Source organism: Salmo salar, chromosome 01 (assembly GCF_965601325.2).
Source record: "Salmo salar chromosome 01, fSalSal1, whole genome shotgun sequence".
Classification (NCBI taxonomy): domain Eukaryota; kingdom Metazoa; phylum Chordata; class Actinopteri; order Salmoniformes; family Salmonidae; genus Salmo; species Salmo salar.
This window is the reverse complement of record NC_138291.1, coordinates 158,801,911-158,826,337: the sequence shown is the minus strand read 5'-3', so window position 1 is coordinate 158,826,337 and position 24,427 is coordinate 158,801,911. Positions and strand designations below refer to the sequence as shown.

Below are 24,427 nucleotides of genomic sequence, written 5' to 3'. Positions count from 1 at the left end.
GGAGAGGCATTGACATGTTGAAAGCACTGAGCTGTCTATTTAAACGACTAGCACACAGCTCAGACACCCATACATACCTCACAAGACAGGTCTCTTCACAGTCCCCAAGTCCAGAACAGACTATGGGAGGCGCACAGTACTACATAAAGCCATGACTACAGGTAACTGATGCAAGCAAGATAATCAGATTTTAAAAACAGATAAAAATACACCTTATGGAACAGTGGGGACTGTGAAGCAGCACAGACACATGCATAAACACATATAACATGGATTTTGTGTTGTCGATATGTGGTAGTGGAGTAGGGCCCTGAGGGCACACACTTAGTGTGTTGTGAAATCTGTTATGAATGTATTGTATAACTGCCTTAATTTTGCCGGACCTCAGGAAGAGTAGAGTAGCTAATGGGAATCCATAATAAATACAATACAAATAAATACTCTCTCCCTGAGCCCATGCCCCAAACAGACAGAACAGCAACACCAACAGAGTTAGAGCTCTACATTTTGAAATGACACCTCTTCAGAACTAATGTAGTCTAATCTGGGCTCCTCAATCCCCCCGTATACAGACCGGACTTGGTGAACCAATACATGGAAACTGAACACTTGTCTACAGTGGACATTTTTAGAATATAGCCAAGGTGTAACATAACACAGGTAAAGATTACTATACGCTAAGTCCATTAAATTTGGTGGCGTGGGAGCATCACAGCTGTTACGTAGTTCAAGGGCTCTCCTTATGTTCATTTTATTTTCCAAATCCTAATACATAGCTGCATTAATATGTATTTCTTGCAACTGTATCTTCAACATCACAGACGGCCAGTGACACCTTATTTGGGGAGGATAGGCTTATAGTAATGGCTGGAACGGAATAAATGGAATGGTTTTAAACACATCAAACACCCTTTCCATGTGTTTAATATCATTCCATTCACCCCATTCCCACCATTATTATGAGCCGTCCTCCCCTCAGCAGTTTCCTGTGTTCAACATATTAATGTTAATATCCACGTTAATATCCACACATGCTCTGGCATGGGGTGTTGATTTATTCCAAACCTTTGGAAAATCATGTTGAGTGTCATTCAATGAAGAAAACATTTTAAAGAGCATTAGTTTATTTCTTGTTTTCCACAGGTTACCTCAGAAACAGTATAATTATATACAAAATCTGGAATGTTGAATAAATGCATATCAATCATCTTAATGCAGCTGTTTCCAGAGAAACCTTTGAAAGAGCTTTACATTAAAAGGGTTGTGTCTGCATTGCAACTTATTGCTAGTTTTACAAACTCAGAGTGACTAATGCCATGATTAATTCATTTCTTAACTTTTTAAAAGTATTTACATTTTGATTAGTAATGTCTAAAAAGTCCCAGGAAAATGTGCTAAATAAATAAAAACAAGGTGTGAACATGAAGAGACCAGTTGTTGTTGGATATGGAAAACAGGTGAGCCCCGAGGTTTTAGTCCCAGATTGTCTACAGTCTATTGGACAGTTATTTTCCTTCTTTTTCCATGAATATAAAAAAAATGACCTTGACAATCATTAGATTGTTCTTATTCCCAGATCAAAAAGTAAAAGAACAGTGCCCACAACAAAACAGCACAAAAAACTATTACAATGTTTCTTAAACTAATCTTGAGAGGGGGAAATGCAGGAGAAGTCTTAAAATGTTACCACTTGAGGTGAACATTGACCAATGACAAAAATATCTGCAGTTATTATGAGCGTGCCACTGGGGCTGCAGTTGATTAAAAAACTATACAGTTTCAGTTGGGCGCAATGTTCAGTTGGAATTCAAAATGGAAAAGAGGGGAGCAAACATCATTGACACAGTTTTACATTCGAGTCACAAGTTGACAGTACCATGAGCATAATCTTTAGCTGTATGCATGAAGTAATTGAATACATACAGGTACAGTAGATTACATACCATTTTAAATTTGTAATATTCAATATATGCCATTTAGCAGACACTTTTATCCAAAGCGACTTAGTCAAATTTGTTAGGTATTGGGATGACATAAATGACAACGTCATAACTTTATATATGCTCAGTCACAATTCAGTGTTTGCATTACAATCAATTTGTAAACTAATTTCCCTGGGGCCATAACTTGTAGATATCTTTGAATTGGACCATTTTAGTTTCTGTAGGAAATACGTAATTTTTTTATGGATTAAATCACAAATTAGACAATTCATAGGGTGATTTCATGCAAACAACACATACATCTATAAACTTTTGATCACACCGAGTGGACATATAATTTGACACAATTCAATTAAACATTACAAATGACTGTTTTTTGCCTTTGCAGCTCTGATTGACTTCATTTTACACTGGTGTAAAAGTGAATCATGTTTACACAACAGATAGACGTAACAATCTGGTTTGAACTGTTTTCGGAGCAGTCAAGCTTGGGAAAACTAGCAACTCATTTGTAAGGGCAGAGTGCCACAAGACCATTCACTATTATACAATGCAGACTAAAATGTTTGTTTCTTTGCTAAAGATATGTTTTTATTTAAAAAAAAGATTCACAATATAAATCCTGTGTAATAATATTTTATTACAGGTTATTAAAAATGCAATCGGATGTCTTTCTGAATGAAAACAAATCCTATTGCTATTAAACCATTATGACAAGTCACGCGGCGTGTACTCAAGAGGAGAGTGTTTAGTTTGTTGTGAAACGAAGTACATGAATATTGCTTGAGGGTCAGGGTCGTCACTCCTTCCCTCCCCTTGTTCTAACAGTTCAAGGTCTATGGCACTTGACAGCTCCCCCCTAGTTCATTTGATCCAGCGTAGAGCAAAGAGTCCATATATGAAACACTATCTCAACACAAAAAGAGATGATGCATGATGTCGAAAAATATGTTATTTTACACACAAAGGCAAAATGTGGTTGTTTTCCGCCACTTAAAAAGAAATGTACAGACAGAAACCCCTTTTCAATCTGAAAGCATGTGAGAGTGTTTTCTAGTCACCAATGGCTGCCTTCAGGGAGAAGCCCTTTAGAGTCTTACCAACATGAGTGAAAGGGGCACAGAGACCAGGCCAATACTTGCTCAGAGTCTGACACTGGCTGCATCTGAAATGACACCATATATCCTTTGTATACAGTTCACCACTAGTATGTAGCGTGCTCTATGGGGAATAGGGTGTCACTCCCAGCAGCAGCTCCAACACATGGGGTGTAATCATTCGTCCAAACAGTTGCAAAACTGAACTTTTTGCAACTAAAACAACAGTTTATATTGGACACTTTCAGCTAGGTCCCTCCCTGTTTCGTTGAGTTTGCTTCCGTTTAACAAATGTTTTGCAACAAAATCAGCGTAATGAATACATCCCTGGCCATGGTCTCCGCACATGTTTAGCTTACCTACGTTTACCACTCCGCCTTCTGACCCAGTCTCACATCACATTCTGGTTAGGCTAACTAAGGCCAAGCAAAGGCATTCCTCTCTCATGATCTGTTCCATATCCCAGTCCCAATTCCATTTCACATACAAAGAGCGTTTTACAGCATCCAAGTAGTCGGCACTCGGGGCGGTTGATTCAGTGACGGAGGATTTGTTCAGGAGGTGAGTGAGGGATATTTCAAGCCAGTGGTGCCATGGAGGCTACTGAAACTGCTCCCACGCTAAAATGAGGACAGTACAGATACTGGATGTATGCAGTGTGGCTCACAGGTTCTATGGAGGCAGAGGCAAATACATTGTCCTTCTGAAATATCCACCATGTATGGAACTCGTTCCAAAAACTGTCACAGTTGTAAGTAGGCAGGGGGACATTTTAGAAAATAAACTTTCCCCGAAAGCGCAATCCAGTACTACATTTGTCTCCACAAGAAAGCACATAACATTGTCCCCCATATCACATCTCGGCTAGGTCAAACAAGTGGTTTCAGCATCTTCTTAAAAATAATAATAACATGACTTAAAAATAAAGGCAAATCAGATGTAAGCAGAGAGCGATAAAGAGAGAAAGAGAGGTAGCCCTGTCCTCTAGTGGTCAACTACAGTTAATGCTCAACTACAGCAACTAGAAACTGCAATGATGAGGGTGAATTATTTTCTTTGAAAAACAAGTCTTTACAGAAAGCAGTCTTTACAAAATCTCTGTGTCATTGGAGCACACGCCTTCTCTGCTGTGTCCTCTGAGTAAAAAATAACCGGGCTATCCCACAGTGATGGGCTATCCCCCCAAGTCCACTTGATGCAGTGGTTCGGCCCCCGTTATCCCAAAAGCTCTTAAAGGTTCTCTTCACCATAAAGCAGTTTTGCCAGGCTCCTCTGTGTATAAAAATAAGAAGGAAGTGGACATTCAGTTCTCGTGTGGTTTCGTCTGGATCGGAGGTCACAGTCCTGTCTGTCTCGCTCTACGCTGTCACCTCTCGGACAATGATCATATCCACAGTGGTGGGAAACGTCTTCAGCAGGGCTACGGCGTTCCCGTGGTCAATGTTCACAAAGCTGTATCCGTTCGCCTGGGTGGAAAAGGAGTTATAAATACATTTCATTGATTTAATTTGAGATTTGTGGATATTTAGCTAAACACCAAGATAGCAACTTTGGCTTTGATGTTTTATTCAATGTTTATTATTATTATTGCTATTTTAACACTTTCTTGAGACTGTACTGAAATCAGAGGGGAAGACAAGTGGGAGAAACAAAGTAGAAAGGTGGAGATGGAGATTGAACCCTAGACACCGTTGGGGTTGCACACCCGTGCATAGAGTCGGAGTCACAGAGGGCATTACCGCTAGATCACAGCCTCTGCACTACAGATGTTTGTAGTGGGTTCATAGTAGGTAAACATCTGTTCAGCAAAGAACCTATACTGTACAGATTTATGCTAGATAGGATATAGAGGTAATGGTATTGGATTTACCTGGAGGATCTTGTCTCCAGGCTGGAGGATCTTTGAGACAGTTCCCTCAGGCTGGACCCTCGTCACAAAGATGCCCTGAGAGAGGAGAGAGAGAGCACCACACCCATTTGGTCAACAACACCCATTACACCATTTCATTGATTGATACTGTTCCAAAAACAGTAAAAATGCATCAACAAGCTAAATTGCTAGCACAGCTAACAATTATAATATAACACTCATGGATCATATTTGAATAAAAATGCTATGTTAAACCTGTGAAACTGTTTACAATCAATTTCACATGCACTAGGCTGCAAAAATAGACAACACTACATTGTTATGGGAAAAAGTGGGCTGATGAGCGTAAATACATTATCTTCCGGACGAAAGGGGTTTCCCCGTCCTCCCACTCCTCCTGATATACTGAACCCTAGCTCAGGGTTCTTCTCCACTTTCACACGGATCTGAAATAGACACACAGACATATTACTCACCTGACAGGGGACTTTACTGTAAACTGTACATTTGAATATGAGTCACACTAGGGTTGCACATATTCAGAGGTGGAAACTTTCCGTGGGAATTAACGGGAATATATGGTAATTAATGGAAATATATGCAAATGAATATTAATACCCTTTAAATGTAGATGTTTTTTGCATTGGATATATTTACCATATCATATGAAGACAAACATAAACCTTATCATAAGTAGACATAATTGCAAATTATTAAATCCTTCCAACAAAAAAAACAACAATTTTGTTACGAATTTAACTTTAATTAAATGAGTTGACTCTTCATATGGGATGATTTCACTGAACAACAAAAGAAAAGGAATATTGAAAGATCCCCGATAATCCATCGCACCTCCCAAAAACGTTTTCAACATACATCTGTAAAATGATAGTCTAGAAACTAAAGCATTGGTTGTCTTCCTCTAAGGCTTCCATGTCTTCTCCCTGGACCTCCTCAATGTCCACCTCTGGAACATCAGACTGAGGCCTCATCTTCACTGTCACTTTCCAACCTTGTTGAGGACGGCTCGTTGTCAGGCTCAAAAAGCCTCAAATTTGCCCAGATGGCCACCAATTTTTCAACCCTTGTATTGGTCAGCCTGTTGCGTGCTTTGGTGTGTGTGTTCCCAAACAAGGACCAGTTGTGCTCTGAGGCGGCTGATGTTGGTGGGATTTGGAGGATGATGGAGGCAACAGGGGAAAATTCACAAAGATCCACAAAGTCCCTTCCACCAGGTGGCTGATGAGATATGTTGGCACGACTGCCATATTGCATCTCCATCCCAAAGCCCTTGCTTGGAACTGTACTTCGCCAGACTGCCAAGAAACTTGCCCTCATCCAGGCAAAGGTGGCAAGACACGGTAGTGATGATAATCTCTACACCAGACAGGATGCTCTTGCCAGCATCCTTGGGGTCCAAGTATACTTGGGCATACTTGGGGTATAAGCCCATACACGCTGCAACGTATATGGGCTTCAGGACGAAGTCGTCACGCTTTTGATGTATTTCAGAACTAAAGTTTGGAGCAACAGTGAAGTGGACAGGGCAGTATGGATTTCTTCTCTTACATCTGCAAGCAGAGTCTGAACATCAGACAGGATGGCGTCTCCCTCAATCCGTGCAATTGCTACTGCTATAGGTTTCAGGAGTTTCAGGCTGCTTACCACTCTCTCCCAAAATACATCATCCAGGAGGATCCTCTTGATGGGGCTGTCCATATCGACAGACTGTGATATGGCCATTTCTTGGAGAGACTCCTTCCCCTCCAGGAGACTGTCAAACATGATGACAACACCACACCAATGGGTGTTGCTAGGCAGCTTCAATGTGGTGCTCTTATTCTTCTCACTTTGCTTGGTGAAGTAGATGGCTGCTATAACTTGATGACCCTTCACATACCTAACCATTTCCTTGGCTCTCTTATAGAGTGTATCCATTGTTTTCAGTGCCATGATGTCCATGAGGAGCAGATTCAATGCATGAGCAGCACAGCCAATGGGTGTGATGTGAGGGTAGGACTCTTCCACTTTAGACCAAGCAGCCTTCATGTTTGCAGCATTGTCTGTCGCCAGTGCAAATGCCTTCTGTGGTCCAGGGTCATTGATGACTGCCTTCAGCTCATCTGCAATGTAGAGACCGGTGTGTCTGTTGTCCCTTGCGTCTGTGCTCTTGTAGAATACTGGTTGAGGGGTGGAGATGATGTAGTTAATTATTCCTTGCCGACGAACATTCGACCACCCATCAGAGATGATTGCAATACAGTCTGCTTTCTCTATGATTTGCTTGACCTTCACTTGAACTCTGTTGAACTCTGCATCCAGCAAATGAGTAGATAAAGCATGTCTGGTTGGAGGGGTGTATGCTGGGCGTAGAACATTCAGAAATCTCTTCCAATACACATTGCCTGTGAGTATCAGAGGTGAAGCAGTTGCATACACAGCTCGAGCAAGACATTCATCAGCATTTCTCTGACTACGTTCCTCCATTGAGTCAAAAAAATGAGCTGTTGCTATCGATAAGGTGTCTGATTCATAATTTTCACCACAAATAGAAGTAGAGGGACTTTTGTCAGAGGTTGCTTGTTGTGAGCGCTGAGGGAACTTTATGCACTTGGCCAGATGATTCTGCATCTTTGTTGCATTCTTCGCATATGATTTGGCATGGTATTTGCAAATGTACACAGCATTTCCTTCTACATTAGCTGCAGTGAAATGTCTTCACACATAAGATAGTGCCCGTGGCATTTTCCTGTAGAGATTATTACAATCAAAACTTACCAGAAAGCATGTAGTCTTTGGCTCAGACAGTGTAGTAGTGTGGGCTCAATAGCATCTCATTAGTGTGCAAGATCTTGAGAATCAGCTGTACATGTGATGGAAGAGTGCACTGTATATGTGATGGAAGAATGCGCTGTGCATGCAGACGTTTCAATTCCATTGAATTGGGGATAGTTTAACCAAAATATGAAACAATACCTTGAATTGCCTCATGTGTATCCCACAAAAAAGGTTCACTGTTATAAGCTAACTTTTTTGATGAATTTAAGCAAAATTCCCCAAATCCCAGGGCTTAACGTCCCATGGAAAATGTCCAGGAAATTGACCAACCCTTTGCAACCCTAAGTCACACACATCACAGTCACAGAGAAAAATATTGGATAAGACTGTGGAGGATTCTTCATTTTTCCCAAGTAGTTCAGGTTACAACAAAACCATGTTACGCATGCTTTAACCTAGTGGTCAGTGTCACCAACCCTATTCCTCGAGCGCTACATGGTATAGTTCAAGCCCAGCACTAAAACACCTATCTGAGCTTGACCCAATCAAGTTGGGGGAGGGGTTATAAGATGACATATAGAATTGTTTTAACCTCTTGGGGCTAGGTGGGACGCTAGCGTGCCACCTGTGGTGCACTCCATCAACAGCAGGTGCATTTCAAGAGCGGCAAATTTGAATCCAAATAAATGTCAAAATTCAAATTTTTCAAAAATACAACTATGTTACACCATTTGAAAGATAAACATCTCCTTAATCTAACCACGTTTTACGATTTCAAAAAGGTTTTACGGCGAAAGCATAAATTTAGAGTATGTTAGGACAGTACATTTACAAGAGTTGTGTGTAATGTTTTGTCAAGTCAAAGACAGGGTCACCAAAACCATAAAACCAGCTAAAATGATACACTAACCTTTTACAATCTCCATCAGATGACACTCCTAGGACATTATGTTAGACAATGCATGCATTTTTAGTTCTATCAAGTTCATATTTATATACAAAAACAGCGTTTTACTATGGCATTGATGTTGAGGAAATCGTTTCCCTCCAATAACCGGCAGTCAAGTCAGCGTCACAAATTAAATAATTAAAATTAGAAAACATTGGTAAAATATTATATTGTCATTTAAAGAATTATAGATTTACATCTTTTGAACGCAATCAACTTGCCAGATTTAAAAATAACCTTACTGGGAAATCACATTTTGCAATAATCTGAGCACTGTGCCCAGAAAAATACGCGTTGCGATACAGACTAGACGTCATGTTGGGGAGATCTAAAATCGAAAATACTATGTAAATAATCCATTACCTTTGATTCTCTTCATCAGATGTCACTTCCAGGTATCACAGGTCCATAACGAATGTAGTTTTGTTCAAAAAAGCTCATCATTTATGTCCAAAAATCTCCGTCTCGTTAGCACATGATGTAAGCCAGCCGGACTTCTCGTCATGAACGAGGGGAAAAAATATATTTCCGTTCGTTCAAACATGTCAAACGTTGTATAGCATAAATCATTAGGGCCTTTTTTAACCAGAACATGAATAATATTCAAGGTGGACGAATGCATAGCCTTTTATAACGTATTGGAACGAGGGTACCCAACATGAAGTAGCGCGCCAGGTGTCTAATGGGACATCACCGTTCCATGGCTCTTGTTCGGTCAGATCTCCCTCCAGAAGACTCAAAACACTTTGTAAAGGCTGGTGACATCTAGTGGAAGCAATAGGAAGTGCCAAAATATTCCTAAACCCCTGTGTTTTTCAATGGGAGAGGTTTAAAGTCAATACAACACATCAGGTATCCACTTCCTGTCAGAAAATGTCTCAGGGTTTTGCCTGCCAAATGAGTTCTGTTATACTCACAGACACCATTCAAACAGTTTTGGAAACTTTAGAGTGTTTTCTATCCATATATAATAAGTATATGCATATTCTAGTTACTGGGTAGGATTAGTAACCAGATTAAATCGGGTACATTTTTTTTATCCAGACGTGCAAATGCTGCCCCCTAGACCCAACAGGTTAAGATGGTCATTTAGCTATTTGATTCTCAATTTTAGTACCCCTTTAGGCATAATATATATATATATTTTTTTTTTTCTTTTTAAAAATAAAATTTTGAATTTGGCCTTCACTACCAAATCCCATGGAAAAGCACTGGATTACACATTCATGAATGGCAAAAAAGACAGTTACTGTACCTCCATACTTCCATTGAATTTTTAACCAGGTACCGGTTACCTTCAGACAACACCGTGACTCTTGTGGTGGTGGTAGAGCAAAATGGACCACCATCGTGTTCGTGAGTCTCATCTTTCCATAGAGTGGTCATAATAGTCTGACAAACACAGCTGCAGAAGGCCGCCATAGGCGGATGTGGTGGATTGAGATGCAGCCAATGCAAAAAAAAATATATCTCTAGCTTATACTGACAGCATTTGATGGGGATTTTTTTACTATGTTACTTAGATTGACGGACCAGTGCGTCAATAGACTCTAGGGGGTGTTAATGTTAGTTTGGATGATGAATGAGGTTTTTAGTTGTGGGCTGACACCCTATAACTCTCCATGGCTAGGGATGGGGGAGCATTGTTTTACTGTAACTCTTCCGTCTCTCATCCATCCCGCCATCCTACCTCCTGCTGCAGTGTGTCGTGAGTGGCCCGTGGCGGAGGGGGTCCCTGGGGCTGCTGGCCATGGGAGACCTTAAGCATCAGGTAGTCGATGAGCTGCTCTCTGGAGGGGTGGCGGGCCATGGGCGCCTGGCACGACATCATCTGGCCTCGCACTGGACCGCCCATCTGACCATTCATCAAAGGCACCTGGGCAATACACAGACAGACATACACACACAAACAGACAGACACACAGAAACAAAGAGACAGACATTGTTATAGAGTTAACATTCCAACAACAAAATTGATTGTCAGTGCATATCTAAAAGGCTCATCCATAAATAAGCTTTCAACTTCAGCATGGTTTGGGAATACACTGTGTGAGGTTTCATAGTACTATAATCCCTACTTTCCCACCACCTTGGCTACCATAACCCTCTAAAACTAAAGAAAACAAATACTAGGCTATAATCCAGCAAGAGAAAAGCCCTCAAATTTGGCCAAAGGATAAGATAGACTGCAGGACTGGCATACAGAATAACATGATGTAACTGTAACAGCTGTCTTCAAGAATGGACCAAGGCGCAGCGGGAATGTGGATACTCATAGTTTAATTTAAAAAGAGTAAAGCATCCACGGTGAAAAAACAATAAACAAGACAGCAACAGTTTTGCAGGCTAACTAAACGCAGTGCAAAAACAACTACCCACAACCCCAAAGAAAAACACACACTCCTATATAGGACTCCCAATCAAAGGCAACTCAACACACCTGCCTTCAATTGGGAGTCCCAATCACCAACACAACCATTCACACACACAAAACCCCTGCCACATCCTGACCAAAACTAACACCATTACGCCCTCTGCTGGTCAGGACGTGACAGTAACAGAATAAAGTGTGATTTCAGCAGAAGCTGCTGATTTAGCACCAGCAAGGTGCTCTGTCTTAGAGACACTTGCTGTGTGTCCAGCAGCAGGCTCGCCACCGCCCTCAAAGCAATGGAAATCATTTGGCTCCGACTAGTGTGGAGGATGAAGCGTAGAGATAATTTCAGGAAGTTTTATTAGATGGTGGTGGTGCTGCGGTTATTGGCAGGTTCCATTAATGGAGGGAGGACAGAGGGGTGGAGACGCTGGGCTGGCAGGGGTTTGGGTTTTCTCCACGATGAGAGTCAAATCTGAAATTACACCCTATTCCCTACATTCTATGGAATAGGGTAGGATAGGCTAGGGCTCTGGTCAAAATAAGTGCACTATATAAGCAATAGACTTTCTTTATGGTGTGATTCAAGAGTAATTCTTAATGGCAGGTCTGAAGGACCATTTCATCCTGGTAAAACTTAAGGTAGAATCACAAAATGTCGGCAAATTCCCCACATTTGTCCAGAACATGTCTAAATAACAACATTAGTAAATTAATTCCCTATCCATAACCCTAGTTCAAATACATTTGCCCTATCCACGTGAGTCTATCTACAAAAGATCCCATACATTATTTCCTCCAAATGTACATCCAGGCAGATCGACAGTAAGTCTAAGAAGAACAGAGTAGATTGAACTAAAACAAAGAGACCATTGAGTCAGTGCATTCAAAGGAGACATTTACATAAAATAACTTAACGTCTGATAAGGACTTGACATCTGTGTAATAAAAGGGCTGTCTATGAGCCGGGTTGAAGTTCTCTGTAAGACATCACTTGAAACAGACCATTTAAAATTCTCCCAGACAGCAGACTGACCTCATTCTGCAGTTCTGTCTGAGCCGGTTATTGAAAAGAGACAGTAGCAGTATCACCGGACAACCTGCAGGGGTATCCGGAGTGGCTACGGATACATACGGAGTTCTGTATCCCAATTTGCCCAGACTAAAAATAAGTATATTCGTGCAGGTTTTTTTTGCTCGGCTGCAGCTACCCCCTAATTGATCGCCTTTGTCTGGTCATGGTATAGCCGTCAAACTTCAAGTTGTACACAAAACTGTTCGAACTATTGTATTCCATGCCTCAGACAGTAAGCATAAGTGCGATTTCATGTTATTTTTACAGGAGGGGAGTAAGCTATAGCTATTTACATGTTTTACACAAAATACATGATTGACATGTTCATATAAACTTTGTTGTCAGTATTGCAAACATAAGAACGACACAAACAGGCAATATAGCGGTTTCATGTTCTTCTTAGCTGCTGAGTTACATTCAGCTATTTACTCTTGCCACAACATAGCAGCATATTTGACATAACTATGGCACCGGGCGATGCAAAACGAACTCGCCCATTATCAGACTCTTTTTACCGGTCAGCATAACTGCTCGGATGCCTAGAATGTTCCGCTGCCCAGATGTGGAATGCAGCAAGACAGAGATGAGCAGTCTTTATTTTTATATATAAAGAATATACAAAGGACATTTGGGCTAGGGGGTACAATATCACATTACACAAGGACCTTAAGGTACATACACACATTTATGGTCTTTAATGGTCTTAAAATACAGTTCAATTTATTTTTTGGAAGGTGTTTTGTTTGTAAATTTACATTTGTGAAAATGAAATTTGGCCAAAAGAATAATGAAATTAATTACATAAAATTGTTTCAACTTATTTATATCGTAAGTAAAGAATCCAAGCAGTACATCTCTCCACAATAATGTCAAATCTTCATAAATGTGTTATAAATCTACTGATGTCTTGCCACAGATTCCTTACATGAATACAATGCCAAAAAAGATGCAACACTGTTTTGGGTGGTCATTATAACATTTTTTTAACAGATATTATCAATAAAACAACTCCAATAAGGCATGACACAAGGTATAGATACAACATCCTGTTGTAACAAGGCTCGTATAGCTCTATTGCTGTTGAATGGACTAAAAGAAAAACAAATCTTTCCTACTGATGCGTCAACATGGTTAATTGTAGGTATGTTCTGAGGGTCAGGTCTTGACACGTTCCTGAATAATAAAGCAACACCCGAGGGAATGGCATCTAAAACAATTGCAAAATCTTTAGGTGTTACAGGGATCTTGTAAAGTGATAAGAATTCCCTCTGCATTTACAAGTCGGCTCACCACCAGATATTATTTCGGAACCAATATTCTAAAAACTAAGAAGTATTTTTATATAATATGTCCCGATTCTTCCATATATAATATCTGTGTGGAGAAAAATTACGCTTATAAATTAAGGACCATAACAACAAAACCGATGAAAAGCAAAGAGTTTTCACTGGAACTTTGTCAATATTATAACTACAAACCAACATGAAGTTAAGGCCTGCAAAAGTTGAGAAGACATGATGACGAATAAAGTTCCACATAGAAGTGGGTCCTCTTATGAATTGTTTTATCCAATTGATCTTCAAATGATTATTTAAGGTAGTAAAGTTCAGCCCACCATACTCATAAATGTTCATCACAACAGTTTTCCTAATGTAATGGGAACGAACGGTTTCTCCACAGAAAGTTGAAAAGCATCTGGTCTATCTCTTTGCTTATTTTACCATCAAGACAAAACGATAGAGCGGCATATGTTAGTCTAGAGATACCCTCAGCCTTGGTTATTAGGACTCTTCCTTTTAAAGATAAGTCCCTCTGTAGCCATTGATTTAGCTTCTTCTGGGTTTTTTAATAAGAGGGTTAAAATTTAGTAAGCCTCTAGACTTCTGATCCTTAGTAATGGTTATGCCTAAATATGTAAGTTCTTCTTTTACTGGAATACCATAATATGAAGGTGTCACATAATCTTTGACAGCCATGAGTTCACATTTATTGATGTTAAGACATAGACCAGATGCTTTCGAAAATGATTCTATCACATTGATTGATATGGGAATATGACTAGCGTCTTTCAGAAAAAGTGTAGTATCGTAAGCAAGCTGGCTTATCATAATTTCTTTACCAGCTATGGAAATAGCTTGTACAGGACTATTATTTAAAGAATTAGTAAGAAGTTCGGTGATTAATAAAAACAGATACTGTGAGATAGGACAACCTTGCCCAATTCCTCGCTTTAACTCAAATCTAGGTGAGGTGCCAGGTTTCAGTTTGATAGAGGTTACCATTCATATATAGAGTCTTAATAGCATTACAGAAAAAATCCCCAAAGCCAAATTTCTCAAGAAGGTGGAAGAGGAACTGATGCTCCACTGTGTCAAATGCGTTATAAAAATCAAAAGATAATATGAAGCTATCCTCGGTTATTAGGTCTGAGTAGTCAAGTATGTCTAATACTAGTCTGACATTGTTAGAAATATGTATGCTCCTCATAAAGCCAGACTGTGTTTCATCAATGATTGCATCCAGCACTTCTTTTTCAGGATGAGGTATCAGTGTTATTAACCCCTGAGTCATTGTAGGAGGGAAAACATTGTTTTTAATACTCTCTAAAAAGACTTCAAGTAGGAAGGGAGCTACTTGTTCAGAAAATAACTTGTAAAATTCTGACGTAATTCAATCAATACCTGGGGATTTATCGTTCTTTAGATGTTTGATAGACTCGATAATCTCTTCAAGTATGATGGGTTCATCACACTGTTTAGATTCTGTATCACTGGTGGAGTGAACATTATTCAGTGAGTCAAAAAACATATCTGTGGATTCCTGAGAGTACGTAGCGCTATACAATTTCCTGTAAAAACTGCTACAGTAGTTTGCGATACATTTTTGGTCATATGTAATAACAGCATCAATGTTAACATTATGGATAGTGTTATTTGTAGAACTAGGTTGAATTCTGTTCTCCCTCCTCAATTTATTCCTAGATCTAATAAAGGCTCCTTCTGCTTTTAATCTATATATATATATTATCCAGTTGATTTAATCTATATATCTTATCCAGTTGATTTAATCTATCTATCTATATATATATATATATATATATATATATATATATATATATATATATTATCCAGTTGATTTAATCTATATATATTATCCAGTTGATTTAATCTATATATATATATATTATCCAGTTTATTTAATCTATTTATATTATCCTGTTTATTTAATCTATTTATATTATCCTGTTTATTTTGTAACTCAATCAGTTCCATCTTCTACTCCCCCTAGAGGCCGGCTGGGGACCTCTGAGAAAGGGAAGTTATCTTGATCCCTTTTCCGCCTTAGCTCTTCTGGTCTTAGCAAGACCACTACCATATTTTCTAGGTTATTTGGCCACTTTAAATTTAAAACGCTCACAGTTCTTGCAATAAGATTTTTCTTCACAAGCTCTTTCCCAAAAGTGTGAGAGCAGATCGTTAACCTCAAACTTAACTAAATCATTATTTAATAAGGAGCTATTTAGCTTCCTGTAGGATGATCTACCAAGGTTAGTATCAGGGGCAAATATTTTGACATCAATGGCCCTATGGTCTGTGAGGGGAATAGTACAAATATTTGTAGTAACACACTCACTATAAATACATTTCGGTATAAGCAAAAAATCTATTCTGGACTGTCTGGAATCTGTTTTGCTAGTCCAAGTGAATGATGTGTCGACCGGAAACCTCTCTCTCCATATATCAGTAAGATCAAACTTTACCATAAAAAGTATAAACCAAATTCTGATTGGTTGGCCTACCTGGGAGCCATCTACAGTTGAATTATCTATAGTAATGTTAAAGTCCCCTTCTATCAATAATAATGAATTGGGAAATGGAGATAAACCAATTAAGTATATAGTACCAGTCAAAAGTTTGGACACACCTACTCATTCAAGGGTTTTTCTTAATGTTTTCCTATTTTCTACATTGTCGAATAATAGTGAAGACAACAAAACTATGAAATAACAAATATGGAATCATGTAGTAACCAAAAAAGTGTTAAACAAATCAAAATATATATATTCTTCAAAGTAGCCACCCTTTGCCTTGATGACAGCTTTGCACACTCTTGCCATTCTCTCAACCAACTTCATGAGGAATGCTTTTCCAACAGTCTTGAAGGAGTTCCCACATATGTTGAGCACTTGTTGGCTGCTTTTCCTTCACTCTGCGGTTCAACTCATCCCAAACCATCTCAATTGGTATGAGGTTGGGTGATTGTGGAGGCCAGGTCATCTGATGCAGCACACCATCACTCTCCTTCTTGGTCAAATAGCCCTTACACAGCCTGGAGGTGTGTTGGGTCATTGTCCTGTTGAAAAACCAATGATAGTCCCACTAAGCACAAACCAGATGGGATGGCGTATCGCTGCAGAATGCTGTGTTAGCCATGCTGGTTAAGTGTGCCTTGAATTCTAAATAAATCACTGACAGTGTCACAAGCAAAGCACCCCCACACCTCCTCCTCCATGCTTAATTGTAGGAACCACACATGCGGAGATCATCTGTTCACCTACAGTTGTGGCAAAAATTTGAGAATGACACAAATATTAATTTTCACAATGTTTGCTGCTTCAGTGTCTTTCGATATTTTTGTCAGATGTTACTATGGAATACTGAAGTATAATTACAAGCATTTCATAAGTGTCAAAGGCTTTTATTGACAATTACATAAAGTTGATGCAAAGAGTCAATATCTGCAGTGTTGACCCTTCTTTTTCAAGACCTCTGCAATCCGCCCTGGCATGCTGTCAATTAACTTCTGGGCCACATCCTGACTGATGGCAGCCCATTCTTGCATAATCAATGCTTGGAGTTTGTCAGAATTTGTGGGTTTTTGTTTGTCCACCGCCTCTTGAGGATTGACCACAAGTTCTCAATGGGATTAAGATCTGGGGATTTTCCTGGCCATGGACCCAAAATATCGATGTTTTGTTCTCCGAGCCACTTAGTTATCACTTTTGCCTTATGGCAAGGTGTTCCATCATGCTGGAAAAGGCATTGTTCGTCACCAAACTGTTCCTGGATGGTTGGGAGAAGTTGATCTCGGAGGATGTGTTGGTACCATTCTTTATTCATGGCTGTGTTCTTAGGCAAAATTGTGAGTGAGCCCACTCCCTTGGCTGAGAAGCAACCCAACACATGAATGGTCTCAGGATGCTTTACTGTTGGCATGACACAGGAATGATGGTAGTGCTCACCTTGTCTTCTCCGGACAAGCTTTTTTCCGGATGCCCCGAACAATCGGAAAAGGGATTCATTAGAGAAAATGACTTTACCCCAGTCCTCAGCAGTCCAATCCCTGTACCTTTTGCAGAATATCAGTTTGTCCCTGATGTTTGTCCTGGAGAGAAGTGGCTTCTTTGCTGCCCTTCTTGACACCAGGCCATCCTCCAAAAGTCTTCGCCTCACTGTGCGTGCAGATGCACTCACACCTGCCTGCTGCCATTCCTGAACAAGCTCTGTACTGGTGGTGCCCCGATCCCGCAGCTGAATCAACTTTAGGAGACGGTCCTGGCGCTTGCTGGACTTTATTGGGCGCCCTGAAGCCTTCTTCACAACAATTGAACCGCTCTCCTTGAAGTTCTTGATGATCCGATAAATGGTTGATTTAGGTGCAATCTTACTGGCAGTAATATCCTTGCCTGTGAAGCCCTTTTTGTGCAAAACAATGATGACAGAACGTGTTTCCTTGCAGATAACCATGTTTGACAGAGGAAGAACAATGATTCCAAGCACCAACCTCCTTTTGAAGCTTCCAGTCTGTTATTCGAACTCAATCAGCATGACAGAGTGATCTCCAGCCTTGTCCTCGTCAACACTCACACCTGTGTTAATGAGAGAATCACTGACATGATGTCAGCTGGTCCTTTTGTGGCAGGGCTAAAATGCAGTGGAAATGTTTTTTTGGGGGGATTGAGTTCATTTGCATGGCAAAGAGGGACTTTGCAATTAATTGCAATTCATCTGATCACTCTTCATAACATTCTGGAGTATATGCAAATTGCCATCATACAAACTGAGGCAGCAGACTTTGTGAAAATGTATATTTGTCATTCTCAAAACATTTGGCCACGACTGTACTCTGCGTCTCACAAAGACATGGCGGTTGGAACCAAAAATCTCAAATTTGAACTCATCAGACCAAAGAACAGATTTCCACCGGTCTAACGTCCATTGCTTGTGTTTCTTGGCCAAAGCAAGTCTCTTCTCCTTATTGGTGTCCTTTAGTAGTGGTTTCTTGGCAGCAATTCGACCATGAACGCCTGATTCACGCAGTCTCCTCTGAACAGTTGATGTTGAGATGTGTCTGTTACTTGAACTCTGTGAAGCATTTACTTAGGCTGCAATCTGAGGTGCAGTTAACTCTAATGAACTTATCCTCTGTAGCAGAGGTAACGCTGGGTCTTCCTTTCCTGTGGCGGTCCTCATGAGAGCCGGTTTCATCATAGCACCTGATGGTTTTTGCAACTGCACTTCTTGAAATTTTCCGGATTAACTGACCTTCATGTCTTAAAGTAATGAGGGCAGTGCGTACAGTCCAGTACATCACTGGGGCCAAGCTTCCTGCCATCCAGGACCTCTATACCAGGCGGTGTCAGAGGAAGGCCCTAAAAATTGTCAAAGACTCCAGCCACCCTACGCATAGACTGTTCTCTCTGCTACCGCACGTCAAGCTGTACCGGAGCGCCAAGTCTAGGTCCAAGAGGCTTCTAAACAGCTTCTACCTCCAAGCCATAAGACTCCTGAACAGCTAATCAAATATCTACCCAGACTATTTGCATTGCCCCCCTATCCCCTCCACGCTGCTGCTACTCTCTGTTATTATCTATGGATAGTCACCTTAATAACTCTACCTACATGTACACATTACCTCAATTACCTCGACACCTGTGCCCCAGCACATTGACTCTGTACTGGCACCCCCTGTATATAGCCCCTCTATTGTTAGTTAATGCTGCTCTTTAATTATTTATTATTCTAATCTCTTACTTTTTGGGGGGTATTTTCTTTAAATGGCATTGTTGGTTAAGGGCTTATAAGTAAGCATTTCACTGTAAGGTCTACACCTGTTGTATTCAGGTGCATGTGACAAATACAATTTGATTTGATGGACTGTTGTTTCTCTTTGATTATTTGAGCTGTTCTTGACATAATTTGGACTTGGTCTTTTACCAAATAGGGCTATCTTCTATATACCACCCCTACCTTGTCACAACACAACTAATTGGCTCAAACACATTAAGAAGGAAATAAATTCCACAAATTAACCTTTAACAACACACATCTGTTAATTGAAATGCATTCCAGGTACCTCATGAAGCTGGTTGAGAAAATGTCAAGCGTGTGCAATGCTGTCATCAAGGCAACTTTGAAGAATCTCAAATATAAAATATATTTTTTGTTTTTGGTTACTACATGATTCCATATGTGTTATTTCATAGTTGTGATGTCTTCACTATTATTCTAAAATGTAGAAAATAGTAAAAAAATAAGAAAAACCCTTGAATGAGTATGTGTGTCCAAACTTTTGACTGGTACTGTATGTTTCTCTACAGATTCAAGCAACTCATCATTCTCATGTTTGGCGTTGTACCCGTTGAGGTTAACAGTAATGAGCGTAATGTCATTGTAACTGATCACAAGACAAATAAAGTGACCAAAGGGGTCACAGTTCAAGTGTAGAATGTTACTACCAAAGGTATTCTTCATTGTAATGACCCCAGCGGCGCGTTCAGAGCCATGGGAAAGCCAAATATCGTTGCCCCACTGTGACTTCCAGGAGTTGGCATCAGCAGAAATTGTGTGCGACTCTTGAAAAAACTAAAATCTGTTCGAAGTTGTTTCTTAAATAAAAATAAGGCCTTGCGCTTCACATTGTTTCGTAATGTTCAAGACCAAACCAAGTGTTCTTTGGAAGAAAGAGAGAATAAAAACCTTCTTTAGTGTAATCAGGGACTATTGTGATAAATAAAAATACAAAATAAATACAACTATGCATACAAAGTAAATAAAACTTCCAGTCTTCTTCACGAGTTTGTAAAGAAAATAGGCCTTCATCTGGTCTGGTCATACAAGAAAAAACTCATGTCAGAGGAATTGAGGTACCTGAATAGTCTGAAAAATACTCACCCGAGGCCTGTTAGGTAGTCAGTACAAGGAACATTAGAATACCATGGCTGAAACCATCAATCTGTTCCTTCTGGTGAGATTCTAGGGAGGAACATGGATTTCCGAACCGTTGATGAAGCCTCGTCCTCCGACGAAGTAGGCAGCCTTTTCCTCATTTCGCGCATTCTTGATCGTTGGCCACAACTTGTTTGTCACGACTTCCTCCGAAGTCGTTCCCTCTCTTTGTTCGGGCGACGTTCGGCGGTCGATGTCACTGGTCTTCTAGTCATCGCCGATCCACCTTTCATTTTCCATTTGTTTTGTCTTCCCACACACCTGGTTTCAATTCCATCAATTACATGTTGTGTATTTAACCCTCTGTTCCCCCCCATGTCCTTGTCCGGTATTGTTTATTGTAAGTGCTTGTGCACGTTATGTCTGGTGTGCGTTGGGTTTTGTACCCATTTATTGATTGTTCTGTTTTCCGGTGTTTTTTATTATTAAACTGCGCCGTTGGAAACACAGTTTTTGCTATCCTGAGTCTGACTTCTCTGCCGCCAGTACGCACCCCTTACAGAATGCCGGACCAAAATTATGGAGTCAGCAGGAGCGGGTGCCCCGGGTATAGGGTGGAGGAGCGCGTCCGGGAGCACGCAGCAATGCTCCACCATCTTGGCACCGCCATGGACCGCGTTGTGCAGACAATGGACCACTGGGAGAGACAGGGCGTTCTCCCAGCGCCTCCACCAGCACAGCCGGGGTCTCCACTTACGCGCCCCTCCTTCTCCTGGTCCCAGTGGGATTCGTCTCTCCCTTCCCCCGGAATACAATGGGATGGCTGCGAACTGCCAGGGGTTCCTCTTGCAGCTGGACATATACCTGGCAACCGTCCACCCGGCTCCTTCGGGCCATGAGAGGGTGTCCGCCCTCGTCTCGTGCCTCACCGGGAAAGCCCTGGAGTGGGCTAACGCCGTGTGGAGAGAGGGAGATGCAGCGTTGGACCAGTTTGAGGAATTCACCCGCCACTTCCGGGCAGTCTTCGACCACCCGTCCGAGGGTAGAGCGGCGGGTGAACGCCTATTCCATCTGAGGCAGGGGACGAGGAGCGCCCAGGAGTTCGCCCTGGAGTTTCGGACCCTGGCTGCCGGCGTGGGATGGAACGACAGGGCCCTGATCGACCATTATCGCTGCAGTCTGCGCGAGGACGTCCGTCAGGAGTTGGCCTGCAGAGACACTACCCTCACGTTCGACCAGCTGGTGGACCTGTCCATCCGGCTGGATAACCTGCTGGCTGCCCGCGGACGTTCAGATCGGGGTCTGTTGGTTCCATCCCCCCGCACCCCCTCTCCGATACCCATGGAGCTGGGAGGGGCGGTGCGCAGGGAGACCGAAGGGGGTTCCAGCTCGTGCACCATCTGTGGCCGCAGAAGTCACACTGCCGGTCGGTGCCGGGTTAGTTCCTCTGGGCATCGAGGCAGCAGGCAGGGTGCTCTGGCGTCACCCCAGGTGAGCCGGCACCATTCTCACCCAGAGCCCTCTGTTGCACATATGTTTGTGTATGTCACTTTTTCTGAGTTTTCCCCGCATTCCCAGCATAAGGCGCTCGTCGATTCAGGCACGGCTGGGAATTTATAGATAGATCGTTCGCCCATAGTTTAGGGATCCCCATTGTTCCCGTGGCTGTGCCTTTCCCCGTTCACGCCTTAGATAGTCGACCATTAGGGTCAGGGTTGATCAGGGAGGTCACCGCTCCGCTCCTCTGGGCATGGTGACGCAGGGGGGTCACAAGGAGAGAATTAGTCTCTTCCTTATTGACTCTCCTGCGTTTCCCGTGGTGCTAGGCCTACCCTGGTCAGTTTGTCATTACCCCACTGTTTCTTGGCCACAGAGGGCTCTCACGGGTGGTCGCGAGAGTGCTCGGGGAGGTGTTTAGGGGTTTCCGTTAGTGCTACTACGGTGGAGAGTCCAGACCAGGTCTCCACCGTGCGCATTCCCCCGCATTCCCCCCTATGCCGATTTGGCTCTCACCTTCTCCAAGAAGAAGGCGACCCAATTACCACCCCATCGACGGGGCGATTGCACGATAAATCTCCTGGTAGACGCTGCACTTCCCAGGAGTCACGTGTATCCCCTCTCACAGGCGGAGACGGAGGCTATGTCTACATATGTCTCCGAATCCCTGCGTCAGGGGTACATTCGGTCATCCACTTCACCCGCCTCCTTGAGTTTCTTTTTGTGAAGAAGGAGGGAAGTCTGCGCCCGTGTATTGACTATCGGGGTCTGAACCAGATCACCGTGAGGTAAAGTTACCCGCTACCTCTTTTGGCCACAGCGATTGAGTCACTGCACGGGGCGCACTTCTTCACCAAACTAGATCTCAGGAGCGCTTACAACCTGGTGCGTATTCGGGAGGGAGATGAGTGGAAGACTGCTTTCAGTACCACCTCAGGGCACCATGAGTACCTCGTCATGCCGTACCGGTTGATGAATGCGCCATCAGTCTTCCAGGCCTTTGTAGACAAGATTTTCAGGGACCTGCACGGGCAGGGTGTAGTGGTGTATATTGATGACATTCTGATATACTCCGCTACACGCGCCGAGCATGTGTCCCTGGTGCGCAGGGTGCTTGGTCGCCTGTTGGAGCATGACCTGTACGTCAAGGCTGAGAAGTGCCTGTTCTTCAAGCAGTCCGTCTCCTTCCTAGGGTACCGCATTTCCACTTCAGAGGTGATGATGGAGAGTGACCGCATTTCAGCTGTGCGTAATTGGCAGACTCCCACCACGGTAAAGGAGGTGCAGCGGTTCTTAGGGTTTGCCAACTACTACCGGAGGTTCATCCGGGGTTTTGGTCAGGTAGCGGCTCCCATTGCCTCACTGCTGAAGGGGTGCCTGGTGCGTTTGCAGTGGTCAGCTGAGGCGGACAGGGTTTTTGGTCACCTGAGGGCTCTGTTTACCTCGGCCCCCATGCTGGCCCATCCGGATCCCTCTTTGGCGTTCATAGTGGAGGTTGACGCGTCTGAGGCTGGGATAGAAGCTGTGCTCTCTCAGCGCTCGGGTACGCCACCGAAGCTCCGCCCCTGTACCTTCTTCTCGAAGAAGCTCAGCCCGGCGGAGCGAAACTATGATGTGGGGGACCGGGAGCTGTTGGCTGTCGTTAAGGCTTTGAAGGCGTGGAGACATTGGCTTGAGGGGGCTAAACACCCTTTCTTCATCTGGACTGACCACCGCAATCTGGAGTACATCCGGGCAGCGCGGAGATTGAACCCTCGCCAGGCAAGGTGGGCCATGTTTTTCACCCGTTTTGTGTTTACCCTTTCCTACAGACCAGGCTCCCAGAACGTGAAGGCAGACGCATTATCCCGGCTGTATGACACAGAGGAGTGGCCCATGGATCCCACTCCCATACTCCCCGCCTCCTGCCTGGTGGCGCCGGTAGTGTGGGAGCTGGACGCGGACATTGAGCAGGCGTTACGTGCAGATCCCGCTCCCGTCCAGTGTCCCGCTGGGCGTCTGTACGTCCTGTCTGCTGTTCGTGACCGGTTGATCTATTGGGTCCACACGTCACCCTCCTCTGGTCCTCCTGGGATCGGTCGGACAGTGCGCTGTTTGAGCAGGAGGTACTGGTTGCCTACCTTGGCTAAGGATGTGAGGGTTTATGTTTCCTCCTGCTCGGTGTGCGCCCAGTGTAAGGCTCCAAGGCACCTGCCCAGAGGGAAGCTACACCCCTTACCCGTTCCACAACGGCCTTGGTCGCACCTGTCGGTGGATTTTCTAACCGATCTCCCCCCTCACAGGGTAACACCGCGATCCTGGTCGTTGTGGATCGGTTCTCGAAGTCCTGTCGTCTCCTCCCTCTGCCCGGTCTCCCTACGGCCCTACAGACCGCGGAGGCTTTGTTTATGCACGTCTTCCGGCACTACGGGGTGCTTGAGGATATAGTGTCTGATCGAGGTCCCCAATTTACGTCTAGAGTCTGAAAGGCATTCATGGAATGTCTGGGGGTCTCGATCTGCCTTACTTCAGAGTTTCACCCCGAAAGTAATGGGCAGGTGGAGAGAGTAAACCAGGATGTGGCCAGGTTTCTGCGGTCCTATTGCCAGGACCGGCCGGGGGAGTGGGCGGCGTTCGTGCCCTGGGCCGAGATGGCACAGAACTCGCTTCGCCACTCCTCTACTAACCTCTCTCCCT

At 42.9% G+C, this 24,427-nt stretch overlaps 1 protein-coding gene across 3 annotated transcripts in view; it reads right to left on the bottom strand.

Moving 5' to 3' along the window:
• Positions 1 to 1,106: 1,106 nt before the first annotated feature.
• Positions 1,107 to 24,427, bottom strand: part of erbin (erbb2 interacting protein) — a 149,173-nt gene continuing 125,852 nt past the window's right edge. For all 3 annotated transcript variants that reach the window (XM_045691888.2, XM_014137072.3, XM_045691890.2), the window contains 4 exons: positions 10,328 to 10,513; positions 5,264 to 5,356; positions 4,911 to 4,985; positions 1,107 to 4,506 (listed from right to left, as the gene is read on the bottom strand). In XM_045691888.2, the coding sequence (XP_045547844.1) occupies positions 4,399 to 4,506; positions 4,911 to 4,985; positions 5,264 to 5,356; positions 10,328 to 10,513 (462 nt within the window). In that variant the 3' untranslated portion in view covers positions 1,107 to 4,398. The remainder of the gene's footprint in view (positions 4,507 to 4,910; positions 4,986 to 5,263; positions 5,357 to 10,327; positions 10,514 to 24,427) is intronic.